Source organism: Brienomyrus brachyistius, chromosome 6, assembly GCF_023856365.1.
Source record: "Brienomyrus brachyistius isolate T26 chromosome 6, BBRACH_0.4, whole genome shotgun sequence".
NCBI classification, from domain to species: Eukaryota; Metazoa; Chordata; class Actinopteri; order Osteoglossiformes; family Mormyridae; genus Brienomyrus; species Brienomyrus brachyistius.
In genome coordinates this window covers 23,965,253-23,986,542 of record NC_064538.1, presented here as the reverse complement: position 1 = coordinate 23,986,542, position 21,290 = coordinate 23,965,253, and the positions used below count along the sequence as shown (strand labels likewise).

The 21,290-nt window shown below is 41.9% G+C and overlaps 1 protein-coding gene across 2 annotated transcripts in view; it reads left to right on the top strand.

Annotated features, from left to right (window-relative positions):
- LOC125744749 (filamin-A-like) overlaps positions 1–21,290 on the top strand; it is a 36,538-nt gene that overhangs the window by 8,816 nt on the left and 6,432 nt on the right. For both annotated transcript variants that reach the window (XM_049016929.1, XM_049016930.1), the window contains exons 3-35: positions 4,797–5,048; positions 5,233–5,330; positions 5,526–5,673; positions 5,774–5,892; positions 6,000–6,077; positions 6,157–6,319; positions 6,587–6,787; positions 8,071–8,208; positions 8,377–8,503; positions 8,808–8,944; positions 9,100–9,296; positions 9,400–9,513; positions 9,610–9,753; positions 9,896–10,019; positions 10,192–10,352; positions 10,466–10,556; positions 11,100–11,269; positions 11,346–11,463; positions 11,632–11,894; positions 12,546–12,864; positions 12,948–13,121; positions 13,211–13,373; positions 13,457–13,617; positions 13,994–14,161; positions 14,885–15,008; positions 15,178–15,334; positions 15,429–15,618; positions 18,228–18,475; positions 19,270–19,369; positions 19,735–19,875; positions 20,015–20,143; positions 20,369–20,542; positions 20,696–20,857. In XM_049016929.1, the coding sequence (XP_048872886.1) occupies positions 4,797–5,048; positions 5,233–5,330; positions 5,526–5,673; positions 5,774–5,892; positions 6,000–6,077; positions 6,157–6,319; positions 6,587–6,787; positions 8,071–8,208; positions 8,377–8,503; positions 8,808–8,944; positions 9,100–9,296; positions 9,400–9,513; positions 9,610–9,753; positions 9,896–10,019; positions 10,192–10,352; positions 10,466–10,556; positions 11,100–11,269; positions 11,346–11,463; positions 11,632–11,894; positions 12,546–12,864; positions 12,948–13,121; positions 13,211–13,373; positions 13,457–13,617; positions 13,994–14,161; positions 14,885–15,008; positions 15,178–15,334; positions 15,429–15,618; positions 18,228–18,475; positions 19,270–19,369; positions 19,735–19,875; positions 20,015–20,143; positions 20,369–20,542; positions 20,696–20,857 (5,253 nt within the window). The remainder of the gene's footprint in view (positions 1–4,796; positions 5,049–5,232; positions 5,331–5,525; positions 5,674–5,773; positions 5,893–5,999; positions 6,078–6,156; positions 6,320–6,586; positions 6,788–8,070; positions 8,209–8,376; positions 8,504–8,807; positions 8,945–9,099; positions 9,297–9,399; positions 9,514–9,609; positions 9,754–9,895; positions 10,020–10,191; positions 10,353–10,465; positions 10,557–11,099; positions 11,270–11,345; positions 11,464–11,631; positions 11,895–12,545; positions 12,865–12,947; positions 13,122–13,210; positions 13,374–13,456; positions 13,618–13,993; positions 14,162–14,884; positions 15,009–15,177; positions 15,335–15,428; positions 15,619–18,227; positions 18,476–19,269; positions 19,370–19,734; positions 19,876–20,014; positions 20,144–20,368; positions 20,543–20,695; positions 20,858–21,290) is intronic.

Sequence of the window (21,290 nt, the reverse complement as noted above, 5' to 3'; positions counted from 1 at the left end):
GTAACAAACGCTGTTGATAGAGTAACTGTAGAGTTCCTGATTCCTCCGCCATTAACCTCAGCACAAAGACTGCTTAATGGAATCGGCTTCCATGGTTAAGTAGCTGCATGCTACCCTCACATCATCAAGTGCAATGCTATGTGTTGGGTGGAGTGGTGTAAAGGACCCTGCCACTGGACTGGAGCAGTGGAAATGTGTTATGTATAGTGACAAGTCACACTTCTCTGTCTGGAAGTCTGATGGATGAGTCTGGGTTTCACAGATGTCTGGAGAACATTACCTGCCTGACTGCATTGTGTCAAATGTAAAGTTTGGTGGAGGAGGGATAATGTTATGGGGTTGTTTTTCAGGGGTTGGCCTAGGCATCTTAGTTACTGTGAAAGGAACTCTTAATGCTTCAGCGTGTCAAGACATCGTCCTACTTTGCAGGAACAGTTTAATGAAGGCCCTTTTCTGTTCTAGCATGACTGTGCCCCAGTGCACAAAGCAAGGTGCATAGATTCATGGTTAGGCGAGTTTGGTGTGGAAGAATTTGAGTAGTTTACACAGAGCCCTGACCTCAACCCATTGAAGACGTTCAACATCAGTGCCTGACCTAACAAATGATGAATGGGTAAAAATTCCCATAGACTCACTCCAAAATCTTGTGGAAAGCCTTCCCAAAACAGTGGCAGCTGCTGTTGCTGCAAAGGGAGGACCAACTATATATTGATGCCTGTGGATTTAGAATGGGGTGTATTTGTCTAGCCCCGATCGTCCGCTCCTTCCGTGTGCGACGCCCCCTCATTAACCCCATGTGGATTCTCCGTGTTTACCAGCTGTTTCTGATCGTTGTCATTAGTGTAATGTATGTTTTCCGAGTCCGTTCATTGACGTTGCTACAGTCTGTATGTCTTTCGTGCTTCATCTATCCATTAAACCCTTTTTATTTACCCTGGTCCTGTTCCCCGTGCCTGCTTCCCCGCTCTGCACTGCGTCAGATGTAACAGTACTGTTTCTGTTTATTGTAGTTAATCCTGTTAATATACTCCAAATAAGAATGTTTGTTTTTGTTTTTTGTTGTGCAAAAGGAACATGTCAGCGTAGTCATGCAATTAAGTCTCTTGGTAAATGTGAGGATTAGAATTTGCACCCATCCCGTACAGTATATTGCACCCTGTATTGAATAATAAATTACCGTGTCTTCAACAAATGTAGGATGCAATTTGTCTCATATGTCTTGACTGTATTATAGTTAGATTGACTGAGTGTGATTCAGGAGTGTAGCAACAACTCTCCTGTAGCTTGACCAATAGAGTATTGGCTAACAACACAGAGCACGGAGAATCAAATCTCACAAAGCACACATATATTGTACCTCTTCCCTGTACTGTAAGCTGTTTTGGATAAAAGTGTCAGTTAAATATAAATGAATCATGTGCACAAAAAAAACAAAATAACTGTCCATGACCCCTCAAACTTCTGTATGTACTGGTAGTGTATCTGTTACAGTTCCATTTATGGCACATCACAGAAAATTTTGGTTACAGTGTAAAACAGATATGGAATAAATATTTATACGTACATAATAATGTACATTATTTAAATGACATTTTCAAACATAGACATTAATACGTACTCAAAGGAACTAAGGTAACCACCTAATTGGTAGGGAAAGATTCTACCTATTGTCATATAAGTGGAATGTGCAAAGAATGAAAAAGTATACTTTGACACCTACATATCACAACACGCTTTCTTAGTTCTGATCCTGGTGGGCCAGAATCCAACACAGTTTGCCCTCCTGGACCAGAATTGGGGAACCCTGTATCACAGCAAGAACAGGTAAAAACACATTTATTAAGTTTCACATATCCAGGTGACCCATCCAGTGCTTCTTGAAATTGAGTGCAATTGGTGAGAGTGGGATAAGTATGATTAGAAGGCTGGAGCAAGTGGCAGGGTTGCCTGGGGAATACCAAGCTGTTGTTTCTGGCAGCACCAATTCTAGTTTAGCTGAATTAGCTTTCTATGATTCCTGTATCTCAAGATAATCGCTGCTAAAGGCTAGCCCTGTCGCTTAGGTGTAAAATCTTTCATAATATACAATGCTGTGTAGTAACACAATATATTACAAGTTTACTACTTGTAATTAGAACAAATTACATTTTAAAATGCCCATAATTAGATTAGTTTTTCAAGGATTTCCATTTTGAAATATTACATTTTTAATTACGACTATATGAACTTGAATTAATCTATTAATGCAGTGCCCCTTTAATCTGTAATTGTGCATACGTCATGATGAATGCTAACCTAACCCTTTTGATAGAATGGAGAAAAGAGGGGTATATACTGTAAAGCATACTATCTTCAAATGTTTGCGCGAGCAGCAGGCATGATAGAGATGTCTGCATTTTACCACTGGATGTACAGACATTATTTTACACTCAAGGAAACCTAAAGAAGAAAAAACTTATTGCAGTGCAATGCAATCGTTTTCTGAAAGTAAAAGTTTATTCTACAGTGAATGGTACAGCAACCAATAAAATATATATGTATATTTGAAGGTGTGCGAGTGTACCCTGTGATGGGTGGCGCCCTGTCCTGGGTTGTTCCATGCCATGTGCCCATAGCTTCTGGGATTGGCTTCGGACCCCCTCTGACCCTTAATAGGATAGACAGTGACAGAAAAAGGATGGATGTCATATGAAGGTACAACATTAGAGAGTCAGTTGAGGACCTCGCCTGGTCCGCTCCAATGGCTGTCCAGCTTGGGTGATCTTGCGGATCAGGCAGTTCACCCAAACTGATTCCCTGATGCCCAAATCCTGCCCATAGCTGTGTGCATCGTAGGTGCATGTCTCTCTCAGACAGTCACTGTGCCTTGGTATTGTCAGGCCAACTCCTGCACACCTCTCAGATGCCCGGAGGGGCTCCTTTGGTACCTCTGTCCCTGGTTGCTATCCAGTTGTTCTGGCACATTAAAGAAGCAGAACTCCTCAACAAGCTTCTCGGATGTGGTCGCTGAACTCTGACTGGGAACCACATATGCCTTGAACCACTTGGTGAAAAAATCCATGGCCGCAGGCGTGTAGCGGTTGCCAGCATCAAAATACTGTACACAATACTACTAAATGAATCATCAAATTAATCAGTAGATTACCGATTACTATTGTAATTCATAGTTACACATCTACAAGGGAGTGGTTTGTCATTTTGTAATTTCATGGGCGCAAATTACTGAGGAGCTTTAAACCACCCCCCACCCCACCAAAACAATAATTATGGTTCCCCCTAAATGGCTGGAGACCTCAACCCCCCTAATGTTCAAACCAAAGTTATGCCCGTTGTGTCACTTTAATTGGCAATTAGAAGAGAATTAACACCCCTTGTTGACACAGTGATGTTAATTGCAGCACTTGAATTTTGAAGTTTTTGCTAGAAAGACAAGGCTGCTGATTTTTTCATCTGCTGGCCTTGGGAGAAGGGATTCTAAGGGCCGGTTTATACTCAATGCTTGGAACGCAGATACTTAAAGGGGCAGATCACCCTGAAACTGACAAAAAATAAAATCTTAGAAAGGTTTTAGTATCTATCCATCTAGGTCGTTCTGCTGGCTGTAGAAACTATGGGCCTCTTAAATATGGGAGTGAATGACATTCTTTCTGTTGTAGTTAAAGTGCAAAAAAAAATAATTCAACAGCATTATCTCTAACCAGAAATCATGGCCTGGTTGCTCAAGATAATCCACAGACTTTGTAGTGAGCAGTTTAATATACAAACTATTTCCTTCTATGGAACTCCACACATCAATCATATCACGGTGCACAGTGAAATCGCCAGGGTGCTCGTATGTTCTGTGCAGTGAAACGATTGGTGCATGGAGTTTGTAGAAAGAGATGGTTTGCACATTAAAGCAGCTCATTAAAGTCTGTGGATTATATTCAAAATCAGGTCATGATTTCTGGTAAGAGACATTGCTGTTGAATTTGTCAAATGTTTTTTTTTTGATGCTTTAACCACCATTGGAAGAATGCCGTTCTCCCCCATTATATTTCAGAGACGGCTGACATTTCTACAGCTGATATTTCCAAAACTAGCCATCTCCCTATCCATCTAGATGGATAGATGGCACTGAAGCCTCTCTAAAACTATAATATATAAAATATAATATTTTTTTCAGTTTCAGGGTGAACTGCCCCTTTAAGGCTGATTTATACTTCTCGGTCAAATCGATGCTGTAAGTACCCATGCCATAGCCTGCCATGCACCACCCCAGAAATGTACTACGTGTTGCGGTGACACATACCACAAGAACTGTGATTGGTCCGCTTGGTAGCATTCTTATTTTATTTTTTTTATGGGAGCAAAGAAAGCGTACATCCCAGATGTATATTACTGATTGAAACTGAAGCACTATTTATATCTAGCATTAAATAACCCACCTTAGGCATCATAGACATTTTTCCATATTTGTCTAAGGGAAGTTTGGGCTCATGGGAGTTTTACTTACACAAAAATGTTCTGAGGGCAGAAGGAAAACTGATTGGTTCTAGAGATAACCAATAAAATTGTAGAGGAGGTGGGTCCGAGCAACTAGAGGACGCGGGACCAACAAATCAGATGTCTTAGTCCTACTTCCAGTAGTTGATTGGATCCACCTCCTCTACAATCAGAAGTTGCATATGTATTGTTTGATCCCATCTGTCCTTTTCCATGTTTCTATTACTATCTTTTAAATCATTTCCTGCTTCACTTGGGAGCAACTCAGTAACACTAAAAATTGAGCACTCCATGTTACTGTTCCTGTGCAGACTCCAAGGCCATTGTGGACGGCAATCTGAAGCTGATTCTGGGGCTGATATGGACATTAATTCTACACTACTCCATCTCAATGCCTATGTGGGATGAGGGGGAGGAAGACGAAGAAGCCAAATCGAAGACTCCCAAGCAGAGGCTTCTGGGCTGGATCCAGAACAAGCTGCCTGAGTTACCCATTGTCAACTTCAGCAAGGACTGGCAGTCGGGCAAGGCCTTGGGTGCTCTTGTTGACAGCTGTGCCCCAGGTGTGATTACGGTGACTGAAAGCCTGTATTAGGAAAACAGCCATGACCAAACCATTTGCATTTTCTTGACTTTATATGTTTATTTAATGAATTAAGCTAGTGGTTGAAGTGGGATCCAAGTGCAGTCTCCATTTCTGGTGAATATGCATGGTATTGGTAAACAGATATCCTGACATCCCTACAGGCCTGTGCCCGGACTGGGACTCCTGGGACCAGAAAAGAGCTATGGAGAATGCTCGCGAGGCCATGAAACAAGCTGAAGATTGGCTGGGAATCCCTCAGGTACTTAGTTGTTTTATATGAATCTTAAAGCTTAGCATGTTGTGACTGTCTATATTTTAGGGTTGAGTCCTGCTTGCACACTAAAGCTAAGGATGAAACCAAACACCGATATTTAGAGTGAAATCAGGTTACCAAACAACTGGTGTTCCTACTGAACTTTTGTCATGGCAACCCTGTTGTGTTGGTGCACTCCAGGTAATCACCCCAGAAGAGATTGTGGACCCCAATGTGGATGAACACTCCGTGATGACTTACCTGTCCCAGTTCCCCAAAGCAAAGTTGAAGCCTGGAGCCCCCCTGCGCCCTAAGCTCAACCCTAAAAAAGCTCGTGCATATGGACCAGGTGACCCTTTCTCTAACTGCGATTGCACTGGGGCCGATGAGGTCAGCGGCACGAAAAGAGAAAGACGCATTTCACCGAGTTGACAATTCCTTCCATCTAGGCATAGAGCCCACAGGGAATACAGTGAACAAGAAGGCAGTGTTTACTGTGGAGACAATCAGTGCCGGGATAGGAGAAGTGCTGGTGTATGTAGAGGACCCTGCAGGGCACAAGGAAGAGGTGTACATGTTTGTTGATTTGAAATGATCAAAAGTCTGAATTACTTTACCTGTTATAATAACTGTTTTGTCCAGTTTGAGTAAAGTTCATGTAATGTATACTCCCAGGCTACAGTATCACCCAACAATGACAAGAATCGCACCTACTCTGTGTTCTACATTCCCAAAGTTGTTGGACGGCATAAGGTAAAGAACATGCCGTTTGCACATGAGCACCGATGTATCTGTTAATTGTGCATCATTGACACTAAATGGCTTTTTCCAGGTGACTGTGCTGTTTGGGGGGGTGCACATTGCTAAGAGCCCCTTTGAGGTGGATGTAGGTAGGGCTCAGGGAGATGTCAGCAAGGTGAGCGCCCAGGGTCCTGGGCTTGAGCCAGCAGGCAACGTGGCCAACAAGAGCACCTACTTTGATGTCTACACAGCAGGTAAGGCAACTGTTTCTAGATTAGCATCTGTGCACTTAGCACTTTCTTCTGTCAGATTGCCTAAAGCCTGTATTATAGTATTAAATATCAGAGGTCCCAGTGGTTAACTGCTGAAACTAGGCAATTTAAATGTATGTCTTGTTCACTTCTGTATTATGGGACAAATGCTTGGGCTTTGCTATAGTTTTATTGGGATCCCTTTGATATGCAGTGAAAAGTCAGTTATAAGGGAATTGAAACACACAATAATTTTGCCGCCGTATGCAGGAGCTGGAGTGGGCAAAGTAGAGGTGGTGGTCATGGATCCCAAGGGCAGAAAGGACACAGTCCCTTGTCACATTGAGGACAGGGGGAATAACAGCTACCGCTGCACTTACAAGCCTACCCAGGAGGGGGCACACACAATCCACATCACATTTGCTGGGAGTCAAATCCCTAAGAGCCCCTACAGTGTCACTGTGGGAGGGGGTAAGTAGAAGATAAAGAAAAATGAAGGGGGGGGGGCTGTTCAATTGCCAGGATCTTGATAGTCCTTTCAGTATTCTTTGTTATTAAATATTTTAAATTGATTAATATAGTTACTGATGAATGTTTATAGTGGTTAAAGGCTAGTTTAGCCATCTGGGAGATTTTGGTTAATTCTAAGAAAAACTATAACTTCCAAGAACTATAAGCTTTTAAAGTGTTTTCTGTGCATTTGATTTTTAGAATGGCCAAATCTAGTTAGTCTCTTCCTTTTTATCTAGTTTTATGTTCATAGTCAGTAGATTGAAATAATGTACTTGTTCTGAACCATAACTTGCTTGGTGTCTGTATGGTAGTCAGCATGGGGTCCTTGCTTTTTAAGACATCTCAAACTTGATTTTCCCACCATTCAAAGCATTCAAAAGTAATTTGTGGGTTAAAAGACTTTAGTGATAAATTGACTTCTACATTCATGCTTCTAGGTGTTTTCCTATACTGCATCTGTCAGTAGTGCTTTTTTCTCTTTCATTGTCCTGTTTCCTAGTACTGTGTGGCTCTTTTTTTCTGAAGGCTCGTTTTCCTGTTTCCTCTTGTTGGCCAGGTGGCCTATTAATCTGCTGATGCTTCCTGAATCTTTGGATCTGCTACTTGGCTTCTGATGTCATTTCCTGTTTTCTTTGGATCTGTGTCTGGGTACTTCTTTTCTTGCATACTCAGCAAAGTCTTCTGTCATGTTATTATATCTTGTAACAATTTTTTAAAAAAAGGTGTCAGACACTTATTCTTTTTCCTAGATGGCTTTGCTAAATAACAATCAATGGTATAACTTTTGTAGTGCTTGTAGCCTTTCCTGCATTTTGAAAGAACAAAAAAAGGCGAACATGCACAGTTATTCTGTGACAATAGAAAGTGAAAGTAGTCAAAGGGAAAGTATTTACACTTAAGTGACAGAAAGGTCTAGATATGCTGTCAGTCAATAAATTCACTTAAATTATATTGTGTTCTTGACATATGCTCTACACCAGGGGTCTTCAACTCCGGTCCTGGAGGGCTACCGTCCAGTAGGTTTTCTATCCTACCTGGCTTCTGATGAGCCACTCCTGTTCCTGATATTTACCTGAGAAAAGGTGCGGCTCATCAGAAGCCAGGTAGGATAGAAAACCTACTAGATGGTAGCCCTCCAGGATCGGAGTTGGAGACCCCTGCTCTACACAAATGAGATGCTGAAATGGCCATTAACTAACTGGTCATGCATGCTCTCACACCAAACATATCTTTAAATTCAGCCTGCAATCCCAGCCTCTGCTATGCCAAGGGACGCGGCCTGCAGTCTAAGGGTCTGCGAATAAAGGAAACTGCAGAGTTCAAGGTGTACACCAAGGGAGCTGGTCCGGGAGAGCTGAAAGTCACCATCAAAGGGCCGAGTGAGTGTCACCTCGTATGGACTGCATATGCACACAACCAGACCTGATACATTTTTACATGCTGTGGAAAAAAGTCAGTGATTTGGGTCAAATCAATTTTTGATGATCCAGCAGTTAAATGTTTAATTTTCTAGTTGCTTGGTTACCAAATTCTGTCCTGTCTGTCAGAGGGCCAAGAAGAACCCTGCAAGAGGAAAGATCTGGGTGATGGGGTATACAGCTTTGAGTATTACCCCACCACACCTGGAAACTACAGCATCACCATCACATGGTCTGGACAGCACATACCAAGCAGGTGAGAGCAACAACCACAACTTATTTTGTATGTGCGAAATCTTTGTAGGTTTTTTACGTTGGTCATGACACAGAACCCAGTTTAAAAAAAACCTTAGGAAAAGTATTTGCCCAAATAACATAATGTGTTTATATTTTGCATTTGCATCTTAATAAAATCCATGTATTGGATTGTCTTCTATTGATCATCACATTTACTGTACAGTATTTTCAATTTCACGTCATGAAATGTATCTTAAAGGCTTTTATTAAGGCTTGAATTGATCCATCTTAAACTAAGAAAAGGCTCTTTGTTCAATTTTTAGCCCTTATGAAATAAAAGTGGGCGCAGAAGCGGGACCCCAAAGAGTGCGAGCATGGGGCCCTGGATTAGAAGGGGGGGTGATAGGAAAATCTGCAGACTTTGTGGTGGAAGCTCTGGGAGATGATGTTGGCACTCTAGGTGAGTTATTAGTAATAATACTACTATTACTAATAATAATAGGGTCTGAAATGAGTAGGAGAAGCATCCATCTAGACATCCTAACAAAGATGTCCTTATAGTAACAATAATAAATTTTCAGAGCAAAGTTTCAGAAAGATCTCGTGCTGTTGCAGGATTCTCTGTGGAGGGTCCCTCAAAGGCCAAGATCGAGTGTGACGACAAGGGAGATGGGTCATGTGATGTGCGGTACTGGCCAACCGAGCCTGGCGAGTACGCAGTACATGTGCTCTGCGATGGCCAGGACATCCAGCACAGCCCCTTCATGGCTGACATCAAGCCCTCACCTGGGAAGGACTTCCACCCAGACAAGGTGCTTCTGATTAACATCACTTGCATAAACGTTTACAGCACACGCTCAATCCGACGTTAAGGGGGAGCTGGGGAGGTGTCTGACAGCTTCCTCTGAGTTTCAGGTCAAGGCGTACGGCCCTGGTCTCCAAAGCAGTGGACTAGCTGTAAAGAAGCCTACTGAGTTCACGGTGGATGCCAAGCTTGGTGGCAAAGCTCCTTTGAAAATATATGCTCAGGTATATGAGACATTTGTCAGGTACCATCCATCAACAGCACTTCATTTCCCAAAACTGAGTTTAGATTCGATGACCTCTTTGGCTTTACTTTCCTAGGATGGAGAAGGCAACCAAGTGGATGTGAAAGTTAAAGACAATGGGAATGGAACATACAGCTGCAGCTACACCCCCAGCAAGCCTCTTAAACACACCATTATGGTGTCCTGGGGAGGGGTTAACATCCCAGACAGCCCGTTCAGGGTCAGTGACTGGATTACTTTTAAAAATGATCAATTACTATAATACGAATCAGTATTGTCTTGATAATCAAGTTGGTGCGTGTCAATAGTTTGCACAATTATAAATGAATGTATAACATTCCTGATGGACTTTTTATGAGCAGGTGAATATTGGGGCAGGATGTCAGCCAGACAAAGTGAAAGTCTCTGGACCTGGGGTAGCAAAGAGTGGCTTGAAGGCCCTTGAGCCCACCTACTTCACTGTGGACTGCAAACAGGCCGGCCAGGGTACTAATAGCAAACCTATGTAACTTTGCTTCTGAGCTCATTTTCTCTATATACTTGTTGTTTATGCCATTTTCAGTTAACTATATTTGTTTATTGAGTTATTTATTTAAATGAAATGTGTTATTTAAAGGATACGTACCTTTAGAATAGTGGTACTTCTGTGTCTTTGCAGGGGATGTGAGCGTTGGGATCAAATCTGCTCCAGGTGTGGTGGGGCCTGCAGAAGCTGACGTAAATTATGACATGATTCGGAACAGCAATGAAACCTTTACTGTCAAGTACACACCCCCAGGGGCTGGAAACTATACCATCATGGCTCTATTTGCTGATCAGGTGTGCAATGAGGAGAGTGTATTACTGTACCACCTGTGTTGTGTATTACTGTACCATTTTGTTGTGACTGTGTGATGATGTTTATGTTTTGTTTTTTTTTGGTTTTTTTTAAGCCGGTCCCAGCAACTCCCATCAAAATCAAAGTGGACCCCTCACATGATGCCAGCAAGGTTAAGGCAGAGGGACCTGGACTCGAGAGGAACGGTGAGGGAGCAAATCCCTATTTAAAAAGTTGTAATTCCTTAGCACTAATTATACAATTTACTAAATAAAGTATATATAATATACATTTACTAAATGTGCAATTTACAATTTACTCAAGGATTTTAGTAATTTATCAACACATCCGTAAAACATTATGATGCGTTCATATAGCACTACAATCATGGTTATAAATATTTATAAAAAGGCATAACAGTATAGCCACATTCATTATGCATTCTGAATGCTTTATGAAGCTTTCATCTATGATGCACTATAGATACCTTTATAATGTATTATGATGGTTGTTATAAGTATTAAGGGTGCTTTGAACTGCATTGTAAAGGTATCTATAGTGCATTATAGATGAGAGCTTCATAAGGCAGCAGAAATGCATAATAAACATGGATATACTGTATTTTTTATAATGCTTTATAAATCATCATAATGCATTATTAATGTGTTTATGAATTACTAAAAACACAGACTTAAGTAAAGTGTTACTGGAAAATGTAATTGCTTTGTTGTCCCTGTTCTCCCTGGCAGGTGTGGAGCTGAACAAGCCCACCTACTTCACTGTGAACACTAAGGCAGCTGGCAAGGCCAAACTGGACGTTAAGTTCACTGGACCCACCCAAGCTGAGGCAGTTCGTGACTTTGACGTTATCAACAACAATGATGGCACCCACACTGTGAAATACACACCAGTGCAACAGGTAGGTGGAATGAGCTGGAATATATAGACAGGTGTTACACAGGATTTGAATTAGTAAAAGTGTTTTGTCCCATCAGGGCAACATGGGTGTAAATGTAACATACGGAGGTGATCCCATTCCCAAAAGCCCTTTCCCCGTCGTGCTGGCCCCTGCTACGGACCTCAGCAAGATCAAAGTTTCTGGGTTGGAAGACAGTAAGTGCTTGGAATGAGTGTTTTGACATCTTAATGTGCTTTAAATTACACCTAGTTCTTAGACCTCAACGCGATCTTTTATATAAATTTTGAATGTGTTGGAATGTGTTGGTTTTCAATGAAGTGATGTCTCTGACCGCCCCATCCTCACTACCTCTCATTATTCAGAGATTGTGGTGGGGAAGGAACAGGGGATTGCAGTCAAGTCCAAAGGAGTTGGGGGGCAAGGCAAAGTTGGAGCTGTGGTCACTGGCCCCACTGGCAGAACTGTACCTAGCAAAGTGGAGACAGGCCCAAGTCCAGATATCAGTGTGGTCCGTTTTGTCCCCTGTGCGCCTGGTCCCCACAAGCTAGACATAACATATGATGGGACCCCCGTCCCTGGGAGCCCTTTCCCCATGGAGGCTGTCACTCCTGTCGATGCTTCGAAGGTAAGACTCAGAATGCATACACTACCAGTCAAAACATTCCATTTATTTCATAAACTGCAGATTTTTTATTCTTGTTCTCAACTGGAAAGTTAAGTGAACAACCATAAATGAAAATACAAGTCAAATAAAACAAGTTTCCTTTATAACATGTAAAGAGCATGTAACAGTTAATGTCTGGCATCCTATTAACTGCCTGTGCGATGATGGCATAGATGATGGCATTCTAGACTGTCCTTTAACTTTAAATGCACAAATTAACCGTTTCATCCCATGAAACAGAGGAGTATTTAATGTCCCTTGTAGAAAAAATATTTCTAATTTTCTCTGCTGTTGTAACTGCCAGAGGAGGTTACTTTGATGAATAAAACATGATATTCTCTTGCTAATAAAGGAGATCAAATGTGGAACATACTGTAAATTTGTTTGTTAGCAAATTTGTTAGCAAATATTTTAGTAAATATTAAGTAACACATAAATGTAGAGAATCTCAGTATGTGCAAAAACTTTTGACTTGTATAGTAGTGTAGTACAAGAGAACTTAGAAAGCAGAAGAGTATATTGCCAAAACCAGCATGCCTGTGTGGCTTTCTTTGGCATTTCTGAAATGATGACTCACTTGCAGATGTGTCACTAAGCTTTTGTTCACCATAGGTACATTGCTCAGGCCCCGGCCTTGAGCATGCCAAAGTGGGGGAGATGGGGCAGTTTGTGGTGGACTGCACCAGTGCTGGCCCTGCTGAACTCACCATCGAGATCATTTCTGATAATGGAACTGAAGCAGAGGTGCACATCCAAGACAATGGTGATGGGACCTATTCCATTAAATACATCCCCCTCCACCCTGGTGCCTATACATTCACCATCCGCTATGGAGGCCAGGATGTACCAAATTTCCCTTCCAGACTCAATGTGGAGCCTGCTGTTGACGCAAGTCAGGTTAAGGTATTTGGACCTGGAGTAGAAGGAAAAGGTATGGGTGGGTTCTATTTGTCCATTTTCTTATTTGCAGCCTGGGGTAAGACGCTGAAACAAATTGTACTGTGCTTTCTACAGGAGTCTTTCGGGAAGCCACGACAGATTTTACTGTGGATGCTCGTAGTTTAACTAAATCTGGAGGAAATCATGTTAAGGCCCGTATTAAAAATCCCTCGGGCAATTGCACAGAGACCCTTATCCAGGATCTTGGGGACGGTACTTATAAAGTGGAATATACTCCTAGTGAAGAAGGTAAAAACTTTGGTGAACCTTTTTGCTTATAGATGCATGCATGCATGTCCATGCATAATGCGGATCTGTATTGGTCGCTTTCTGCCCAGGCACACACAGTGTGGAAGTGACCTATAATGAAGCTCCTGCGCCAAAAAGTCCATTTCATGTAACTGTCAGAGAGGGCAGCGATCCCACACGTGTCAGAGTCCATGGACCGGGCCTCAAGTCTGGGATTACAAATAAATCCAACCAGTTCAATGTGCAGACGCGGTAAGCAGGAGTGCTGGGGTTGTTACAGTGCAGCTGGTATATAGTTGATAGGCAATCCCTTGTACTCCCTTTCGCTCCTTCAGTGGTGCCGGTACTGGTGGGCTTGGCCTGGCCATGGAAGGTCCCTCTGAAGCTAAGATGTCCTGCATCGACAACAAGGATGGCAGCTGCTCTATAGAGTACATTCCCTACATTCCAGGAACCTATAACCTCAGTGTTACTTATGGAGGTCAACCTGTCACCGGTTAGTAAGTCCTTCCATCAGCTAAACCACACAAGTATTTAAATGACCTTATAGAGTTCTATAAACTTCTATGGACATATTAAACACTTGGTATTAATAAAACTGTATTTTATTTACCATGGAATAAGGTAAAAACTTTGAACATGAGCCTCTAACTTGAAGGATAGACTCTGGCTTTATCCACCATCCTGTTACAAATAATTGCAGTACAAATGGGTACATATTCAATACATATTCAATTCATATGCACATATGCTGGAAGACTCAAAATATTTTCAACCAGTATCAGTTTGACATCAACAGTAGTGTGGCATTTTAAGTGACAATGCCTTTTCAGTTCGCAGGATGTTTTTCATCTCTTCCTTACCTTCTGCAGGTAGCCCTTTCTCTATTCCTGTCCATGACACAGTGGATTCTTCAAAGGTGACATGTCAGGGACAGGGTCTGGGCAATAACATTCGGGCTAAAGTCCCACAGAATTTTACTGTGGACACCAGCAAGGCTGGACTTGCTCCTCTACAGGTCATAGTCCAAGGACCCAAAGGTGAGAGTGCAAGGCATATACTGCAAAAGACAGGAAGGCAGAAGGGTGGCATGTCAGCTATGCAGGTAGCAGTGTTGGCTCACACCAGCGAGGAATCTCACCCAGTGCTCATTTTGACAGCATTTTCATTTAGTTTTAGTCTCAGTATTTTGCCGAAAATGCAATATATTTTTAGTCATAGTTTACTCATCTCATTATTTTTTAGTTTTAATCAAAGAAAAATGCAGGATATTGAGTCAACAAAATCTACAGTAGATGCAGTCAATAAAAAAAACAGGTTCAGTCATAATTTAATACATTATTTTAACATGAATTTCCTGTACACACACACACACACACACACACACACACACACACTCATGACAACCTTAACCACTACCCAGCCCTAACCATAACCATAAGTAAGCAAGAGTTTTTGCATTTTTAGTTTTTTCATTGTAGTCATTGATTTTAATAAAATAGTTTTCCCATATGGAGACCAGGAAGGGTACAACAGTTTACAGACAGGCTTTACAAAACGGAACTGCATGGTTTGTACTAGTCAGATGGATACATGATCCTACCTGTCAGGTTGTTTAGGCCGTTAAGTCTAGGTGAAATGCTTAGTATCAGAAGATCTCACATTATATGTTGAATTCAGATAATTTGTGATTTTATTGTTATTGTTTTTTAAATTTATAACTTTTCATCTGAAAATTTGACAAAAGGGAACTTTTCTTTCAGGTCTGGTGGAACCAGTGGACATAGTGGACAATGGAGATCACACTCATACAGTCAATTATGTCCCAACCAAAGAGGGACCCTACTCTATCAATGTTCTGTATGCTGATGAACCTGTCCCTTGCAGGTGGGTTTCAGATAGTTTTTTTTAAGCATTTCATAATAATTATGCTGATGGGTAGATTTTTACAGATTTTATGTTCTATGAGTTCACTTCATTGAAAGGCACAGCAGCTAAAATTCAGTCACCTGCTTCTCCTTGGGACTCTGTCCTTCTTTCCCTGTGTCCATTTCAGTCCATTCAAGGTAAAGGTGCTGCCCACCCATGATGCCAGTAAGGTGCGTGCCTCTGGCCCAGGCCTCAACACCACTGGAGTTCCAGCCAGCATTCCTGTGGAGTTCACCATTGATGCCAAAGAGGCTGGCAATGGGCTGTTGGCTGTTGAGATCACAGTAAGTGTAGCACTTTATGAGGCTGGATCCATGATGCTAAAGTGTATATGTGTTTCATGATTACTGTGGTACAATGGCTGTTTCATACTGCTAGGACCCAGAGGGGAAGCACACGAAGCCCAACATCAAGGACAATCAAGACGGAACATACCTAGTTTCTTATGTGCCTGAGAAGACAGGCCGCCACACTATCTTACTGAAGTACGGGGAAGACGAGATCCCCACTTCCCCTTACCGTATTAGGGCTCTGCCTACAGGGGATGCCAGCAAGTGCAAGGTCACAGGTACAGTCTGCAAGCTCCAATCTTCTTTGACAACTTCAACTTTGCTGTGCTTTTTTTTTTGAAAATGAGCAGAACATACTTTGCAATCATATTGTGAATCTCACCCTCAATGCTCAAAAATCATGCCAAGATTATGGTTACTCCACTCCACGTACTCAGCAGTCTAATGAATTCCTCTATATCTAAGACTCTTGGTGGTTGATTCTGTAAAGTGCTTAAGTTAAAAAAGCTGCATGCATTTTTCACCTAGGTATTTTACTTTTTTGACTTAAGCAGTACAATTTATGTAAGCTTTGTGGCATTTGATCCAGTGATTTCTGTGTTGTGAGCACAAAGCTCTATCTGTTGAGCTACAGAATAGCCAGTGATGCTAAATAATGCTTTAGCATTTTATTTTTCAATATGGGGTAATTGCGTGATGTATGGGATGGATGCAAAAAAAATTAACATCCATCCATCCATCCATCCATTTTCGGCTGCTTATTCGGTGTCAGGTCAATGGGGCAGTAGTCTAATGAGGGATGCCCAGACTTCTACCAGCCCCAATCACCTCCTCTAGCTCCACCGGGAAAATAGCAAGGTCTTCCCAGGTCAGCCAAGAGATATTACCTCTCGAGCATGTCCTGCATCTGCCCCAGGGTCTCCTCCCAGTTGGACATGCCTGAAACACCTCCCCAGGGAGGTGTCCAGCAGACATCCTAGACTGATGCCCAAACTACCTGAACTGGCTCCATTTGATGCAGAGGAGCAGTGTCTCTACTTTAAGCTCCTCCCGAATGTCTGAGCTCCTCACCCTGTCTCTAAGGCTGAGCCCAGACACCCTGCAAAGAAAGCTCATTTCCGCTGCTTGTATCAGGGATCACATTTTTTCAGTTACTATCTAAAGCACTCGAAAGCAAAGGTGTTGGTAGATTGACCAGTAAATTGATAGCTTTGCCTTTTGGCTCAGCTCTCTCTTCCCCACGACAGAACAGTACAGTGTTCACATTATTGCCGAGACTGCTGTGATCCACGTGTCGACCTCCCGCTCCTTTCTTCCCTCACTTGTGAACAAAACCCTGAGATACTCAAATTCTCCCACTTGAAACAGTAGCTCATCCACAACCCGGACAGCGCAATCCACCCTTTTCCAGTTAAGAACCATGGCCTCAGACTTGGAGGTGCTAATCCTCATCCCAGCCGCTTCACACTCAGCTACAAACACCCCAGTGCATGCTGCAGGTCACAGCCTGACAGGACCACATCATTTGGAAAATCCTACACCAAGAAACTCTGTCCTTAAACGTATGAACAAAATTGGTGCATTGGCAGCCATTTTAGACGTCATCTAGAGCCCTGTTTTAGTGTTCAGAAAAACTTTTGAATTTTGGCTTTTTGGAGTAAATCCTTTTTTCAGATGTTTGTTTGCACATCTGCACAATGATTGGAGACAGAATGGAGCAAAACCATCCTGTGTGCTTGTGACTTTGCTGGCTCACAAATCTGCAGACACCCCACCACATTTTCCACACCAACACCACAAATGGCACCTGACTTCTCTGCTGCTCACAATGAATCCACATTGTTTCTGTTTGATCACTCTTGGAGCACCTTCGTTGTTATGGTTGCTGGGTCTCACTTCATTGCTTCCTGCTTTTCACCTTTCCTTAGTCTCATTTGGAGGTCATGGGTTCGGTAAGCACAGTGTAATGCATCCATCTCACTTATTCAATTGAATTTGCATGAGTATCCCATTTCTTCTGGCTATTTTGCTTTCCCTTAATATTGTACCAAGCATTAATCGTTCATGGCTATTGTAATTAAGGGTTTCTCTTTTTTAATGTAAAACATACTTCCCAGACCATAGCTTCTATAGCTAAATAGCTTGCCAAATATCTTGGTTAAATAATTAATTTTTAAGTTTTAATATAAAAATGAAGCTATTTGTAGCATTTTGTATTGAAATGTGAATGCCGTATGTTCTTAATTTCTAGTTGCCTAGTTTTAGCATCTCCAGTTGTACAGTTAAGTGTATGTGAACAAAAGGGATATGATAACCAGATCTGTTCCCTGTTAAAACCGGGATCCAATTACAGGATTTTACAATCCAGTAAAATCATAAAATTGTGACGCATTGCTGTACATTGTTGACTTATTCAGGAAGGCTGTTTAACTTCCTGTCTGCATGCCTTTTCTTCACTGAGGCTGCTGTTGTGTTATGACAACTAACCTGTGGCAGCCCCACTCCCTGATCTGGCTTGGCGGAAATGTCTGCCAGTGGGGCCTGCTCTTTATGATTGTTGGTATGCTGGTGGATGTAGACATAATAACTGGATCCTTAATTGTTTAGGAAAACTGGAGAAGAAAAGCAAAGCAGGAGAACTATTAATTGTATGTACAACAAAGTGGTTGATAGCGGTAAAACAAAAACTGTACAAATGTCACAAAAATCATCGGAATAGTCAAAAGATAAATGTAAAAATGTTCATGCTACATTCTCCGGTTTTATGGACTTCCATTGATTTGGGTGCATGGTTATGTTGGGAGCTTATAATGTTGGTAGTTACGTTGTTCAGTCATAATGCATTTGAATCCAATTTCAAATTCATTCTGGTGTGTTCGTCCCTCAGGAGCAGGAATGGGTCCAAATATACAGACTGGTGAGCAGACTCTGATCACAGTGGATGCAAAGGCTGCAGGAAAGGGCAAAGTGACATGCGGCGTATCCACCCCGGATGGTGCTGAGGTGGATGTCAACGTGGTGGAGAATGAGGACGGCACCTTTGACATCTTCTACACAGCCCCACAGCCGGGGAAGTACAACATTTATGTCCGTTTTGGAGGAGAACTCATCCCCAACAGCCCCTTCCAGGTCACTGTAAGTAAAACCTGAGCTCGAACCAAGTCCAATAATTGGTATTGCATAAAGAATGCAGATGCATTTGTGAGATCTCCCAGATGAATTCCTTGAGCGAGGCTGACCCTGCTTTCTCTCTTCTGCATCACTTTGGATAAAAGCATCTTCTAAAAAAAATAATGTAATGGGTATCAGGAATTGGTTGAGGTGAAGATCTGTGAAGGATCCTGGACTAGTGGTAAATCTGTTGGTGAACATGACAACTGCAAGCTGTTCAACTTGCCCCTATCTTTGCCATCATTCCTTTCCATCCCATACCTACCACTTTATGCTTATCCTCAGGCCTTGGAAGAAGCCAAAGCTGAGCTTCTCCTGTAGCAAATCCCTCAGTATGCCTACACATCAAATTGGAGTCAACCTTTGTTGCATCACTTACAATATATCTTTTCTTTCATTCGGAAGCTTCCTGTTTGGTCTGGCAGTAGCATCTGGGATTCATTTGGCTTTTAATGCAGGGGAATCCTCCTTAGGTCATCGAGCGTTCTTTATATCCATGCAAAAAAATAAACTGTAAAAAGTCTCACTATTTTTCCTTTTATGATCTTCTTCCCTGCTTGCTATTCATGAGATCTTCAGTCTGTGATTTTTCTTGCATTCATAATTTTACATGTCGTCAGAGGAAGGTGATGTGTTCCATGTTGCTTTACGCAGACTTTTTTGTTTGCATTCTTGTTATTGTCCCTGTCAGTACATCCAGTTCTAAGCTGCTGCACATACAGCAGACAAACACTTTTTAAAGATGGTCAATCTTTCAGGCTGCAGACAGACCAGTGGGCTTGAATGGGCTTGATGGATCAGGACTTCGATCTGTTGATCTAGTAATTCCATTTTCTGTCCAGAAGGGGGAGATCACAGGTACAGTCTACCTTGAAATGCTACTTAATTTATGGATGATTATCTACTGACTTATGCATTTATATTGCTTAGAGAAATCCTGGGTGTCACAGTGTAGGGCGTTTGAGTCCTGCCCTTCACTGTGTATGGAGTTTGCATGTTCTTTGCACATTACATGCTTTTACTCTGGATTTCTCTGGCAGTCCAGAATTATACAGATAGGAGAATTGGTAGCTATGAAATATCCATTATGTGCCTCTTGGAATGGGCTGGCATCCTGTTGAGTGTATTCCAATGATAAATGATTTCTGAGTCCTCTGTGGCCCTAGATAAGGAGTTAGCAGATGGATGGGTAAGTGCTGTCTGCTGCTTATACTACCTTGTAGGTGAGGTTCGAATGCCTTCTGGCAAGGTAGCAAAACCCGAAATCAAAGACAACAAAGATGGCACCGTAACGGTAAACTTCGCTCCCAATGAGGCAGGCATCCATGAGATGGACATCAAGTACGATAGCATTCATATACCAGGTGAGCGCCTTAGCGGTGGTGGGACTGGGGGAGTTTACAGTATGAGGTTGAGGAGCTAAATATTTTACATTCATATTTTAAAATAACAATATAAATGCTGACGAAAAATTGTGACCTTTAATTAATTTCATTGATGCAGGAAGCCCACTGCAGTTCTATGTGGATTATGTCAACAGTGGTCATGTGACTGCTTATGGCCCTGGTCTGATTCATGGGGTGGTTAACAAGCCTGCTGACTTCACAGTTAACACCAAAGATGCTGGAGATGGTATAGTATTTTCACTTTAAGGCTAATTAGGATGATAATACTGTACATTGTTACAGATGTGTATAAATCAAACACTGTTGGCAGTATTGGTTTCTCTACAAAGTTCGAGGGACTTTCAATTTTTTTTTTTTGTATTATTAATATCTATTATTAATTTACACAATTTGCACCAGAGCATTAAGTTCTTTATAATGCAAGATTACACAATTCACTTTTGCTCTCAAGGTGGCCTGTCTCTGGCAATTGAGGGACCCTCTAAAGCTGAAATCAGCTGCACTGACCACCACGATGGTACCTGCACGGTATCCTACTTGCCTGTGCTGCCTGGGGACTACAGCATCTTGGTCAAGTATAACGAGAAGCATATTCCTGGCAGTCCCTTTACAGCCAAAATCGCAGGTTGGTGACCCCTTCAGCCATAAAGCAGTTTAACATGACTTGCTGTATGGAGGGCAGTGTCTAGCAAGTGAAGCAAAATGGGGTTGTAATTAATATTCATGTTCATCTTGATCCACCATTCAATCTGCTGAATGTCTCACCCTCGGCTCACAGGCGATGACTCGATGAGGATGTCACAGCTCAAGGTGGGGTCTGCAGCTGACATCCCCTTGGACATTGGAGAACTGGACCTGAGTCAGCTGACTGCCTCACTGACAGCTCCCTCTGGCCGGGAGGAGCCCTGCCTACTTAAGATGCTGCGCAATGGGCATGTGGGTAGGTGGAGGCAGGAAAGCACTGGTAGGGATGCACCGATCCGACTTTTTCAGTCCACATACTGATAACAATATCAGGACTTTGGGTATCAAATACCAATCCGATACCAGTATTTAAATTACTAGCTGTATAACTCACTGTGTGGAAGAGAATGGGGTAATTCTTTTATGTGTGAGGAAACAGGCTTGACTTAAATATTTCTAACAATTTATAAAAAAATTTCCTAACAAAATATAGCAAATACAGAAGTACATATTCTCTCTCTCTCTCTCTCTCTCTCTCTATATATATATATATATATATATATATATATATATATATATATATATATATAAACACACACACACACACCTTACCGAATCCTAAGTTCTTGTTTTGCAATTCGATTACTTAGGTCAGAATTAGTTACAAATGCTTAAATGTATCCAGATAA